Here is a 15,171-nt window from a genome sequence, read left to right as displayed (position 1 = left end):
CAAAACCAGCCAAGGAGAAATTTTGAATCATCTTCCTGTTTAAATTAAATGGTTTGCCACATCTATAGACCTCTCTCAGATTTCTGGACTGCTTATTTTGGTTTATGTCATGCTTTTGAAAATCACTCCCCTCCTCTTGTGCTGAGGTTCCCTTCTATATGTATACAAGTTCCAAAGAACAGCAATCTACTCTTTTTTTTCCCCCCACTATGATGAGCATTTTCAAAGCCTGCTTGACCTCCGAGGTTTCATGATTCTGTTCTCTTTGCAGGGAGAGAGTATTGATGTAGGGAAAAAGAAAAAGAAGAAGCAAGAGCCAATAACTGCATTTTCAATGAGATAGCTTGCTTCTGAAAACAGCAGAAAACCAAAAAACTGATACCATCCAAAAGCAAATAAACCAAATGAAGGAAAAAGTTTAGCAAGAGGGAAAAACAGACATAAAGACTTGAAAAAACATAAATAAAAAGTTGAGGTCAATAATTTATCAAGCCTAACTCCAAGTACAAAAGCAAAGAGATCCAAGTAGTAGGAGATAGATTAAAAAAAAGAAAAGAGGCCCTTCTGCAGGGAAGAGGAAAATGAATTCCCCCAAATACAAACTTTTGTTTAAAAGATATTGAATACTTTTGAGTGGTGTCTGAGGAGCTTCTCAGCCACTGAAATCAGGTTAGCCTCTTTTTCACACCTTTGGTTAAATGAAACTGAAGCAATTAGAAGAAGATAGGCGTCGCCAAAGCTGATTCGTGACAGTCTTCCAGTCTGAACATCTCCTTAATATTTTAACCATAATGAGAAAAACAGCAGCAAGAGAGGTTGTACTTTGTTTGCGTGGCAAGGTTTTGGTGTAGTGTTGGGACTACAGGGGTGGTTTCTCTGAGAAGCTACTGGGAGCTTCCCCAGTGTCTGACAAAGCCAAGGGCAGCTGGCTTCAAGCCCAAGCCCATTAGCAATGGTGGTAGTGCCTCTGGGATAACATATTTTAAAAGGAGGGAAAAAAACAGCAAGTCAAAGAGAGGAATGAGAATATGGCCTTGTCAGGGATCTGCTTGGCAGAGAACCATGAAATAAAGCCCTGGAGGAAAGAGAGGTAATATTCAAGGATCACCTCTCCCAAGCTCAGGAGCAATGCATCCCAACAAAGAGGAAGTCAGGGAAAAATGCTATGAGGCCCTGAACAAACTCAGACACAAAAAGGAAGCCTTCAGAGGGCCACCAAGATGACCAGAGAGCTGGAGCACCTCTCCTATGCAGACAGGCTGAGAGCTGGAGCTGTTCATCCTGGAAAAGAAAAGGCTCTGGGGAGACAGAGACCCTTCCAGTACCTAAAGGGGCTGCAAGAGAACTGTAGAGGAACTTTTTACAGGGGCATGTGGTGACAGGACAACAGGAATGGCTTTAAACTGAAAGAAGGCAGGCTTAGATTGGATATTAGGAAGAAATTCCTATGAGAGTGGTGAGGCACTGGAACAGCTTTCTCAGAGAAGTTGTGGATGCCCCATCCCTGGGAGTGTTCAAGACCAATATGGCCTGCTGGAAGGTGTCCTTGCAGTGGCCCATGGCAGGGGGGTTGGAACTGGATGACCTTTGAGGTCCCTTCCAACACAAACTGGTCTGTGAATCTAGGTGATAGGAACATCTCAGTAGACCCTAAGGTCAGTGAAGAAGGAGGGGGAGGAGGTGCTCCAGGTGACAGAGCAGAGGTTCCCCTACAGCCTGTGGAGCAGATATCCTCCTGCAACCTGTGGAGGACCCCATGCCAGAAAGAAGAATGTGACCTCATGGGAAGCCTGCACTGGGGCAGGCTCCTGGTAGGACTTGTGACCCCATGGAGAGAGGAGCCCACGATGGAGCAGTTTTGCTGGCATAACTTGTGGCCCTGTGGAAGGGGCCCATGCTGGAGCAGTCTGTTCCTGAAAGACTGCACTCCGTGGGAGAGACTCACACTGGAGCAGTTCACGAAAAACTGCAGCCTGTGGGACGAATTCGGGAGGGACTCCACTCTGGAGCAGGGAAAGAATGTGAAGAGTCCTCCCTGTGAGGAGGAAGGAAAGGCAGAGACAATGTGAAGCCAACTGCAACACCTTCTAACCCTAACCCATTCCCCTGCACCCCCAAGTGGGGAGGAGGTAGAGAATTTAGGAGTATAAGTTGAACCCAGGAAGAAGGAAGCGGTGGAGGGAAGGTGTTTCATTATTTGGTTTTATATCTCATATATATACTCTGATATGATTGGCAATAAATTAAAATAATTTCCCCAAGTCCAGTCTCTTTTGCCTGACACAATAACTGGTGAGTGATCTCTCCCTGTCCTTGTCTCGGCCCATGAGACTTTCAGTATATTTTTTGTCCCTGTCCTGCTGAGGAGGGGAGTGATAGAGCAGCTTTGGTGGATACCTGATTTCCAGACGGGGTCAGTTCACCACAGATGCCCTCTAAGAAATAGGAAAATACCTGGGTTTTTGTTAAAGTAGGGCATTTGCCACTACAAAGGGAGGTTTTAATAAAGTTGATTATTAATAGATCCATGTATTATTATATAGTGGTGAAAATCTGCCAGGAGGATTCAGAATATTCATTAATGAAGCTGAGTGAAGCTTAATGAAAAAAGGTGACTTATCTGATACCCTTCCCTGATCAGGAATTCTCCATGGAGAGAGGCAAAGGAACTTGGACTTGAGTGATTTATTTGTAACTGTCCAAGAAATGTTCACATTTAGAATTACAAATCCCAGACCATCTTCAAGTAGTTCTATCTTGGCTGACCCTCTAGACAGAAAGAATAACATATTCACTAACTGAATATGTTAGTTCAGACTAGGATATTGGGAGTAGTAATGGTCAGTACCTGGTTCTCATAGGTAGTCCCAGCTTAACTCTAGCTCTCCGGAGCAGTGAAGTGACATGCTGCAAAGCTGATGGGACCTGAGAGATAGGTACCCTTGAAAGAGGTATGACCCCTGCATTGGCTGCTTGTGTTTTTGGAGAGTCGGTGCAAATTTCTTGATTCCCCCCCCAAGTTTCCTAATCTGCCTAATCAGCTGTTGGGTTGGTGATATGTAAATTCCAACATTTTTGTAAATTCCACATACTGTCAAATTGCCTTTTTTTTTTTAATCAATTTAAAAACCCTCTGCGATTATCCAAAATATAACTTATTTTTGAATCTCTTTTCCCATGGCTGTTCTCTTTATTTTCTCTATTTTTCAATATTATTTGAAACTACACACTTTGATGTTCAGCAGAGTTGTTTATTCTTTTCTCACTTGTCTGTAATATCGGAATTTCTGCCATATGTGGATATGTGCCTTGGATATTTTCTTTTCAGTTGCAGTTTTGTACAGCTCCCACAGATGGATTTGCCTATTTCAGGTTACCTCCTTATTACTTTAATTTCTTTCCTTATATGTTCTTGTGTTTTCTTCCTAATAATTTAGTTCTTTTGCCTTAAGGGCCTATACCACAATATTCAGTCACTATTTATCTGCTTATTTTATTTCTTCCTTTTTTTACTCCACAAGTCTTGCTGTAGAGATTGCCTTGTTTGGTAGTTCAAACATTCTGGCATAGCTCTGTTTGTCAGCTTAGCTAGGGCGTGACATGGTGTTCCACCTGTTGGAAAAATATCCACAGAGATCCTCAAGTTTAAATTCCTCGTGTTTGATCTAGTTCAGGTAAACTTTAGTCTTCAGATATGGGCAGAAATCCTAGAGTCCAAACTTCCTCTTTCCCTCCCCACTCTGAGTGTGGCAGGAGGACTGCCTCAAGTAGCTCTGCAGTAGAATAGAATAGGAATTAGAATAGAATAGAATAGAACAGAATAGAATAGAATAGAATAGAAAAAATCATTTCAGTTGGAAAGGACCAACTGCCTGACCACTTCAGGACTGACCAAAAGATAAAGCATGTTATTAAGGGCATTTGCCAAATGCCTCTTAAGCACTAACAGGCTTGGGGCTTCAACCACCTCTCTAGGAAGCATGTGCATGACCACCCTCTCAGTAAAGAAGTGCTTCCTAATGTCCAGTCTGAACCTCTCCAGCACAGCTTTGAACCATTCCTACATGACCTATTGCTGTATACCAGGGAGAAAAGATCATCAGCTCGCTTTCTATTTCCTCCACTCAGGAAGCTGTAGAGGGCAGTGAGGTCACCCCTCAGCCTCCTTTTCTCCAAACTAGACAAGTCCAAAGTCCTTCGCTGCTCCTCACGGGATGTTCCTGCCCTTTCACCAGCTTTGTTGCCCTCCTCTAGATGCATTCAAGTACCTTCACATCCTCCTGAAATGGTGGGGGACCCAGAACTGTACACAGCACTCAAGGTGAGGCCACAGCACTGCTGTACACAGTTGGACAGTCACCTCTTTTGAGTGGCTGGTTGTGCTGTGTTTGCTGCACCCCAGGTTGTGGTTTGCCCTCTGGGCTGTCTGGGCACACCACTAGCTCACAATGCACCTGCTGCCCACCAGAACCCTCACATCCCTTTCAGCAGGGCTGCACTCCAGTCACTCCTCTCCTAATTTATACTTCTGCCCAGTGTTTCTCCATCCTAGATGCAGAATCTGGCATTTGGGCTTGTTAAATTTCTTCCCATTAATCATTGCCCAGTGCTCCAGGGCACTGTGCTTCTGTGGTTGAAACTGGAATGACTTTGTATTCCATATCATGGCTGATTAATTATAACAACAGCACTGCAGTAGTTATGGTGCTATGTTCTATCTTAACATCTTGCTAGTTTGCTTGCCTCTGGTCAGGACAGCACACCAAGCAGAAGGTTCCGTGAGCTGTCAGTAGTGTCTCCTACTGTGTTTTCTTTTGCAGATTTTTTTTATCTAGAATGTATCTGTTGGCAAGATCAGCAAAAGTTATTTACTTTGATAAGATGTTTGTCAAGCTGCATTTTTTCACCGTGATAGTATCTCTTCATCTAGTTTTTAAAATACCTACAAGTTTCTTGGATTTTCTTCAATTTAAATTAAAATTTGTACCAACTCTACACTCCTCTGGTTCAAATGTTTTCCTGAAAGACACTCAAACATGTTAAACAACATCATATCTAAACCAGAAAATTGAGATGCTTTGTTCCGTTAATATTTTACATTTTCTGAACATTGGTCATTGTATTCCACATCTTTATTTTTTGCTCTATTTTTGCTCTTTAACCAATTTGCAATCCCAGTTCATGACTACCTGATTTCAGAGCTCTGTTGTGTCACAGGCTCCTATCAGAGGCTTAGTCAAACATAAAAATTACTGGGGTTTTTGTTTTTTGAGTTGTTTTTTTTTTTTATTTGACAGACCTCACAGTCTTCATAAAGAATTGTGATAGATTCACAAGGCATAATTTTCATTACAGAAACCTTATTAAATAGTAACAAAAATGTTCATCTAAGCGTTCAGACAACACTCTCAGCCACATGGTGTGATTTTTGGAATTTTCCTGTGCACAGACAGGAATTGCATTTGATGATGTGGGTCCCTTTCAACTCAGGATAGCCTATGATTCTGTGAGTTATTTTGTAAGCCCCACTTTAGCTGGTACCGCAACTGATTTACTGAAAACAAGGCTTAGAGGTCCCTAAATCTCAGAGCACCTTTTTTAAGTATTGGCAAAGTATCTGTAATCTTTCAACGTAAAGTTAGTTTTAATCAGATTACATGTTTTTGTTAGCTGCTTTACTGTAAATTGACCTTGGTCATGTACCCTCAGATTCTGGTGACTTTTTCTTCCATACTCCATCATTTTGTTTCTAACATTTCTTCTTTTCATCTCTCTCCCTCTGTCCGTACCTCATCTTTATTACGGGAAAAGACCATGTGGAAGACAGGTACCTCCCTAATGTGTGTTCCCTTTGAACTTGCTATGTGAGGTGCAGTACCTGCACTGTGTATGGCTTTCTAATGAGAGGCCTGTGATGTTCATCATCTCTAGAGCACAGTGGGGTCTTATACGAAAAGGTCTGCGTGAAGATGGACACAGCAGGTCTACAAGGAGCCAGAGCTCAATCATGAATTGTATTTACAAATATGGGTTTACTAATATGATGGCTAATGAAAAGCTAATCACCATAAAATGTTTGATACCTTTAGATTAAAATGCAGCTATTATAGCATTGCAAAAATAATATCCTACTGAACAGATCTGCTCCTTGTGTATACTCAAAATCACATCTACCTAGCTTGGTGACAAAAAGAATATTTTTTCTGTACTCATTAGTAACACAAAACTCATGGATTCTGCTCTGATTCTCTCCATAGCAACTGAATTCCCTGACAATTCCAGTTGCAGGACTACATTCCTCTCCCAGTTCATTCAGTACAGTTTTGTTAAGAAGAGCTGGACAGCACAGCAGTAATTAAAAGGAGCACTCCATGTCCTTGCCATCTCAAAGGTGCAGCTTAGGACAAAATTTAACTTCCATCTTTTTCTTTCTTTTTTTTTTTTTTTTTAGTTGCTACTGGTAATGCATAAGCCAGAAAGAACACAACTTGACTTTCAGAACCTGGCTCCTGTTTGCAGGTCTGGCAGTTGGCAAAAAAAAAAAAAAAAAAAAAAAATTAGTCTGTAAACATTGCACATTTGATCTGGAGGCCATTGAGATATATCAAGTGTGGAATCCCATAGTGCCATTTTAGACAGTTGCTTTTTGGAGTGAAACCACTTTAAACAGTGAAAGCTGATTATTTCTTGCTGCACTGTTTATTTTGTTCCAAACATTTATGGTTTTATGAAAACAAGAAGCCCTGAGATGCTGTAAAAGAGTGCACCTGCAGAACATCTTTTAAGTACCATTGCTTTTTTAGTCAATAATGTCTTGAAACTTTGCAAATGAATGAAGATACAGTTTTTGCTTGAGAGAAAAAAGTGATTAAAAGACACAACAGCAAAGAGGGTAAATCAGCAGTAAGTCATTGACATAGTCTTTTGAAATCACTTTCAGGCCTCTAAAATGCCATCATCCTCCCTATTAGGGATTCTAAGTCCCCAAAAGTGTATTTTTGTAAGCTGTGAGAAGTGAGACTTAGTTTCAAATTCAGAAATCACCATGCTTTATGCATTGTTTTTGTTATTCCTTTTGTGAGTTTGTAGGTGGAAAATCAACTTTGATTATGCTGTTGCAAGCAAGCACTTCCTGAACTATCTAATGGTATCCTAAACTTTGGATTGCCTCCCCTGTGTCCTCCAGCTGCTTCCCTGGAAGGCCGTTAACCACCTCACTCCTTTCCCATTTAAAAAACCTTTTCTAATTTCCAGCTTTGCATTTATTCATGGCTGGCTTATAATTGTGTGTTCTTGTGCCAACATTGTCATTTAACTTAAATAGGTCTTTCCCCTCCCTGATGTATAAATAGATATATATATATCATATTCTTGCTCTGCCTTCATCTTCCTAGGCTAAACATCTTGTAAGGTTTTTTTTGTCTTCTCTCACAAGCAAGGCCCTCCATTTCATGATTATTTGAGTAGCCCATCTCTGCAACCTGCTTGAGCTCTGTGGGTTTTGTTAACATCCAAACAATATTTAAAGAATACAGATGTGAATCCAGAACCTCCCTGAGAAAATTGCTTATGCTATTTAAACATATGCTTTTGCAGACTGAAAAGCCCTTCACTGTCAGGAATCTCCCCATGTTGATACTTTTGCAACATGGGCAGGCAGTGGAAAACTTCATTGTATGTTGCGCAGATTTTACATCGTTTCTTTAAATTCTTCAGTACACAGATCATCACTTGCAGGAGACATGCATTTTTGATAGTGGAATGTTTGGGAGGTATATACACACAAGAGAGGATACTTAGTATTGCTGGGGGCAGTAGATCACACAAAGATGTGAATTTTGAAACCTGTAGCAGGTTCAAAAGGTGGGACTTGTCAACAGACAAGCCTACATGAGAGTTTAGAAAGCTGGAGCTGAATTCTACTACCACAATATTTCAACTGACACAGAAGACTGCAGACACCTGAGAATTGTAGCAACCTGAAAACTGCTGCAAATCCAGTAAATCCATGAACATTTCTGAGTAAGAAGTGGAACCGAAAAGACAGGGATATGAGCAGTTCCTAGGAGATCACATTTGATTTAGTTACTGTAGCTCATCAGTGGAGTCACAGTAAAGGGCTGCATGTTCAAGTCTTGTTCTAGTAAAAAGTATTAGTTGAAACACTTTCATAGTAGTTAATTGACCTTTTACAGTAGTTTAAGCAAACAGATTTTACTTCAAATTTGCAATGAATTTGGACCATGCACATAATCAGTTCACACAGCTCTACTGATGAGTGCTAACTCATTAAGCTGTGATAACTTGCTCACAGTCATCTGTCCACGCTCATCACGCTGCCTTAAGCAATGTGCCATAGCTGTTTTATGCTGGAAGAGCATTAATGTTCTCTGCATGTTGCTGAGAAGAACTGGAAGGCTTTTAGCATTGAATGAGTGCAACCAAGGTATTTCACATGTCAGCAACTCAGGGGGTTGGCAGAGAGAAAACATTTGAGTGTTTTTGGAACAAGAAAACAGTACCATTTGCCAGTCTTTCTTCTTGGGCATAAGATTTGGTTGAATTTTCTACCTCAACAGTCATTAGGAGCAAATTCATAGATACTACTACTGCATCCAGTGAAGAAAGAGATTTGTCTCTTTACATAAAAATACTATTGTACAAGTGCTGAAGGCCAGGTAGACCTCATTCTTTCAGAAAGCAGAGCTGGTTTTGCAAGTTCTTAGCAGATTAGGAAGACACTTTCTCGTTTAATTCATCTAGCAGAGCTTTCCTTTAGAGCTAACATTGATAAAGCCACATTAACCATTGCTTTCATTTGGCATAGGAATAATTAGGGATGTTTAGGTTTTTTTCAAAGTAATGCTGCCCAAAATAAGTTACACAATGAAATTTTAACTTGCTGTAATTCTGTTCTTCTTCAATGAGAGTGGAAAACAATATATATATATAAAGCATTGTATGAGATTATAAATCATACAGGTGATTTATAATTTAAATACAACATACTTAAAATGGTTGCTGATAATTTTGGAATAATTTTTGGACTAATAGGAATAAGGTTAGTATTGCTTGTTCAAAAATATTGAGAAACAGAATTCAAAAATAAATCCTTATCATGTTTCTTGGCAACACAAAAACAAAGGTAAACACTTTGAAGTTTATAATTTTGGGCAGACTTGTCTGTGTCTCTTATTTGGCTTGATCTTGAGCACTTTTCAATCAAGGACCAAATGTGTAACCTATTTGTAGAATGTTTGTACAACAGTGTATACTTCTAGTACTGCCTGCATTCAAAATGTGCCTGTATGGAGCATTCTTTGTATTTTACAGGAGGTATGAAGGTCAGCAACTTGGAAATTTAAAAGAAAAATCCTAAACATCATCAAAATGCATGGCCAAACCTTCCACATTAAAGTACTAGAGAGTGCTCCTGTGCAGCTGTAGAAACTGCTTAGGTATCTTATAAATGAGTCTTTAAACTATTTTTTCCCCTAGGATGTAATTGGAAAAGCACTGCAATATATTGGAACATATGGTGATCTGTGCAACACAGAGCAAGTTGTGGCTCTGATTGACGAGGAAATGTGTATCAACTGTGGCAAATGCTACATGACCTGTAATGATTCTGGCTACCAGGTAAGAGCACAGCTGTAATTAGCAGAAAGGCATGATGAGTTATCTTTCTGCTGCTGGGAAGAAAGAATTCACCTTCTGTTAATGAGCAGGTGGTAAAAACAGATCCCTAAAATACTGGATTCAAACCCCAGCATGCTCCAAGGCCATGGCACACAAGCCCTGCCTGAGCTGTGTGAAAGGTGGCGACACTGCCCAGCAGAGCGTGTCACTGCCACAGGCCCTCCCTAACTGCAAGTGAGATTCTTTTTAAGAGGAAGAAAATGAAGAAGTCCCAAGTTACATGGCAGTAAATGTAGTTCTTGATGGTTTTCAAGTACATGAGGGAGAAAGGGAGAACGTGTCCCTTCCTGACAAGGGCTGGTCTTATACAGATCCTTTCTCCAGGATAACTGTCATGGTTTAGAGCAGCAGGTTGAAGTTTGCAGAAATCATTGTGACCAGCAAATAGCAAAATTTTGACCTGAGGCTCCTGTTTGCAGCAAAGTACTCATCTGATTTCTGCTTAGTATGGTAGCATAAGATGTATGATATGTATCCACATGTCTTCGTGTCATTCTGTGCCATGTCCACTGGACCTGATGGACTGGTCTGCAGCAAAAAAGGCAGTACAGGAAAACTCGCCTCTTTTAGAAAACCAAAATATGGTCTAGCATAACTGTCATGGAATCCAATATGCAGTAAACAATAATTTCTACACAAAGTTTTCCATAAATCTTAGTCTGAAAATAGCTTGTCAGAAATAAATACTCTAAATGAGCAGCAAGTTTCCTTTGGACACACCATGAGTTTGTGTTCATCTTTGATTCAGTCTAATCAGTAGTAGGTTTGAGGAACTGATCTACATACAGTCACAGAAAGAAGTCTTCCATTTAAAATCAACTCCTGTAATTAAAACAAGTATATCAGAGCAAAGATGGGTTTTTTTCCCAAGAAAATTAATTCTACATTTAGGCCAAAGTAGATTACTACCGTAGCCTTTTAACTGTCTAAATTTTTTCTTGACACTGCAATCTTCACCTCTTCCCCTTCCATCAGATTTCCCATTGAAGGGGAGGATATAGCCCCTGGTGAGCAAAAGACTGGGTTTATATTTAGTAAAATTTTATTTTCTGTAACTGAAAAAAAAATCAGCACTGAAAGAACCAAAGTTTAAAGCCCCAGGACTTTTTCTAAGGACAAAAAAGATGTTTTTGCCTTATTTAATTAAAGAAATTGAAAAGAAATTAATTGCAAAGAATTGCAAAGCAATTCTTAATTGCAAATAAATCAACACACACACCTCCTTCAAAATAGCATCTGCTCTATACTTCCCTTTGTTTCAGAAATTTCCATGCTGCTCTACAGAGCTGTCACCTTGTGTGACTCCAACGGAAAACCTTTCCTTAATTTAAAGTTAGCACTGTAGTCCTGACTTCCTCTCCCTCTTTGAACTCCCTTTCAAGATGTGCATTGTTGTTAGTGAGAGAGAAAGGAGTCCTCCTTAAATACTCACAAGCCAGAGCTCTCTTTGTGCTCAAGCTAAACCAAAACTCATAGATCTAGGGTAGTTACTACCAACTTCATGCCCTTTCTGGTTGCTACAGCAACTTCTGTGCCGTCTGAGCAGTGAAACCCCAAATGTAGCAAATCTGCCTTTGAAGCCCATCTGCAGCAGCACCCAGTACCTCGTATCACCTCCCTGCCTGCCCTAGTTGCTGACAGTGGTCAGGGAGATTTGCTAAGACACTGCTTGTTTGCACAGAAGCCAGAGTTCAGCTTTCAGGCCTGATTTTCCCTCCTAAACTCTTAAAGTAGATGTTCAGTGTTTTGGGCAGGTTTTTCTAATATTTTACTTTTCTACTCTTGCTTCTTAAACATTGAAGCTTTTGCAGTTGTGTGATGCTTTTGTTTTTGCTTTTAATTGCTATTTCCATTATACCAGGAGCTTATTTCATTGAGACTGCAATTGTTATTTCACATTCAGATACAGTTATCACCCTTATTGGTAATGAGGATTCACTGCATGGAATGTAAGAACTAAAGGAAGGTCTCTGTGCCCCAAACTCTGATATCCCTTTTGAAGACTTGCAAAGGAAAATAATCACATGAGACACAGTGTGCTGTGTTTTTCCCTACTGTTTATTAAAGTAGATTGTTTCTACTGTGATGAAAATAAAAATCAAAAGAATGCATTGTGACCAGCATTGTGCTGAAGCCGTACAGGCATGGTCTGGTGTCTCCTCTGAACCAATACCCTGGCACATTGCTATCTTATGAAATATTTCCTTCATTTGAAGGAGAAATACCTTCTGGGAGTTTAAATATCTTGGGCCAAACTCCTCCTTTTTTAACCAGCCCTTGTGACCTATGAGCTTTTGCCAAGGTATAAGTTGGCCCACATCTCTAAGTTTCCAGTGTCCGCAGAGGGGGTTGTTTTGTTCCCTGCCAGTAGAACAGTTGCTATAGCTGCAGTGCAGAATCACACCAAGATGTCTGCAAGTGCTGTAGCGCAGGAAATGCAGACACTGAAATGGGAGCAATTTTGACCTTTTCTGTGAGTGACATCAATAATGTTTATTCCTGTTCACAGGCTATCCAGTTTGATCCCGAAACCCACCTGCCCATGGTTACTGACAGCTGTACAGGCTGCACCCTGTGTCTCAGCGTCTGCCCTGTTATTGACTGCATCCGCATGGTTTCCAGGACAACACCCTACGAACCAAAGCGCGGGCTGCCCTTAGCCGTGAACCCCGCGTGTTGAGGTGATCGGTCCGACAGCTAACGTGAACTTTACACTTGTTTGGTGCAATCGATTTGCTTTCTAATTAGTCCTTGAAAATCTACTCATATAAAAAAAAAATGTGGTATTGATAGCCGTTACAATGAACACTGCTTTCCAATTACTGTTCTTACAACAATTAAGTTCTGAAATTACAGGAAGGCGGTTGTGGCTGTCAGTTGTCCACTATTTGAAGTGTAACTTTCTCCTCACAAATTCATGCTGTGATTTCAAAATTTCTCTATAGACTCTTTAATGTCTATGTATTTTCTGGCTGGAAATATAATTAAGAAAGCATTTTTAATGAACTACAAATCAATGTACAAGCTAACTGTTTTTAGGGAGGGCATTTTGTAATTAAACATTACATTTAGTTTTAAAATAGTTTCTTAGAAGATGTAATTAACTACATAGCATTCAAACAAGGCAATTGGCTTCTATTTTTCTATAGACAGAAATGAAAGGGAGTTTAAAATGGGATTTAAGAACTGGATTAATCACTTTCAACTACTACAACATATGGTAGTGTATTTTTATAATCCTTTCTAAGTCTTTCTCACACTAGTCACTTTATAGAATGAATCTTCTTCGCACTGACACATGCTGGACTGTTCAGATTTGTGTGTTGCATGGCTCCTTGACTGTTGCTTCCTCCCCCCAGTGTAAAATCTCTCTGGGAACAGTTAAACCAGCTTATTAGGAAGTCCAAGTTGCATTTCAGGATTCTGAGAAGCAGCAACATTTTTTTGGTCCAAGCTCATCATCTAAATAACTTTTTAATTGTGCCAATTAATATTCCAGAATGTACACGTTACAGGTCAGAGAGCTGATTATGTGCCAATGGACTACACACCCCGCAGGCTGTGTTTGCCAAACACTCACACACAGGACAAACCAGCAAGGTGGTTTCCCCCAGTGCCGCTTCTTTGTACTTATGGGTTATGTATGGTTGCAATAGTTTCACAGACAAAAATAAATATAGATTTGTCTGTCTTGCTAAGCAATATCTCAATTTTAATCCAGTTCTCACTCACAGTAGGAACTTTCTAATATGAACATATTGCTGTCTGCTTTACTTCACTTAAGAATATAAAGCCTTTAGTTTCATAACAATAATAAATGATCTATCAATTCAATTTCTTATACCGTATATTGTGAGCTCCAAAAGCTTTGATTAAAAATATACTGTGCCTTTTGTTTCTTGATTTATGGATTGTACACTGAGTTATAAATAAATTTGAAACCAACTTGGGTTTGTTTGTGGTATATTTTTCATTTACTAAACAGATTTTTTTTTTGTAGAGCCTTGTCAGTTGGTGTTTCATGATCTCTAAGACTCACTCCAGGAATCATTAATGAGTTAATTCATGTGTACGTTATTTCATTGATTGCCTACAGTGCAGAATGTAGCATGCTCTTTGCCCCTCTCTGACACCTCTTTGTCTGCCTTTGACTTGCCTTCCTCTTGCCTCCCTTCCCCCATTACTCATACACACACACACACTGGGTGTACATATTTGAACATTTTGAAGTGTCATTTCATTTAGTGTCCTTGCACCACAAACACTGTTTTACTGGCACTTTGGGCTTGCTTGATGGGATCCCTTAGCAGGCTCAAACCCAGTAGTGTCACCACTAATAGCTTTCTCTTAATTTTTTAATTTTTCTATTTATCATTGTGGACGTTTCCCACTCAGATGAAACAGGTACTGCGCAGAAAATATTTGCCTGAAACTTCTTTAAAGCTCTTAGTCTTCTGATAGTTTCTTATCTTACACAAGCTACAGAGGACTCACAGGAAGAACAAGCTGTTTTTGAATGTTAGTGGCAAAGTTTGGAGAGTCTCTGCATGCGCTGCTTGTACCTCTACCGAGGAGCTGGCTGACAAGCAGCGTGCCCTTGAGCGGGGCAGAAAAAGACATCAAAATCAGATCATCTGAAAGCAGCATTTTATGTTCTCAGACAGCAGATGCAAGGAAAAGCAGCTGTCTTCTCCCAGGCTGTTCCTATGTACTTCTTATTTCATATCCTGAGGGTGAGAGGTGGCGTATCACCTGCGACTGAGCTGGCCAGGGTCTCCAGGTCTTCTGTTGCTGCATCAGCAGACCTGATTACCTTGCTGCCCTGAAGACATCACGCCTGGTAGCCTGGCTTCTTTTAGATACAGGACAATGCCAAGAGACCTAATTTAAGTATTTAAGCACATATACATCATAAGTGTAACAGAAGTGTAATCAGAGCTTTTCCAAGAATATTCAGTAGTCATAGGACATCCAGTATTCCCAACTAGCTATAAAGTAATCTTTGGAGGGATAAAGGCCTTCTTTGTGAATCAAGACTATAATTAAGACTATAACTTGTTTACTAAAGAAGAAATAATGGGTAATGTTATGGAGGTTTCTTTCTTACTACTCACTCTCTCCCCCACTCTTGTTTGGTCAAGTCCATTAACAGTTTCAGGAAATGCATTCCCAAATGAATATTAATAGTTTATAACTTTGACAGTCAGCAATAAATCTGTGTGTTGTAGGAACTCAAAGAAATGGCCACATTTAGGTCTCCTGCAGGAATGTCTTTAAGTCATCGGGGTAAGGCAAGGTGTAAACAGGCAGGGGAGAGAGACACAAAGAATATATTCCTGGGATTTATAGGTTTTTCACATGGATCTTGGGGAATCCATCCCATTTGGTGCATTCAAGAGCCAAGGAAACAAATCAGAAAAATCTGGTCTGGTCTGCAAAGGCTGTAGCCAGTTATCAAAAAAGAGATATGAA

The 15,171-nt window shown here is 40.1% G+C and overlaps 1 protein-coding gene across 7 annotated transcripts in view; it reads left to right on the top strand.

Moving 5' to 3' along the window:
- Positions 1-13,644, top strand: part of DPYD (dihydropyrimidine dehydrogenase) — a 337,231-nt gene extending 323,587 nt beyond the window's left edge. For 6 of the 7 annotated variants that reach the window (XM_051803274.1, XM_051803283.1, XM_051803310.1 and 3 more), the window contains 2 exons: positions 9,499-9,639; positions 12,209-13,644. In XM_051803274.1, the coding sequence (XP_051659234.1) occupies positions 9,499-9,639; positions 12,209-12,379 (312 nt within the window). In that variant the 3' untranslated portion in view covers positions 12,380-13,644. Of the gene's footprint in view, positions 1-4,128; positions 4,587-9,498; positions 9,640-12,208 lie in introns of those variants that run through there. The other variant, XM_051803300.1, reaches the window with a different exon arrangement.
- Positions 13,645-15,171: the final 1,527 nt, after the last annotated feature.

This window comes from Manacus candei, unplaced genomic scaffold, assembly GCF_025592945.1.
Source record: "Manacus candei isolate 608988 ecotype Guabito, Panama unplaced genomic scaffold, ASM2559294v1 h1tg000005l, whole genome shotgun sequence".
In the NCBI taxonomy this organism is placed as follows: Eukaryota; Metazoa; Chordata; class Aves; order Passeriformes; family Pipridae; genus Manacus; species Manacus candei.
The sequence above is the reverse complement of the archived record's forward strand: the minus strand, read 5'-3'. Positions and strand labels throughout refer to the sequence as shown.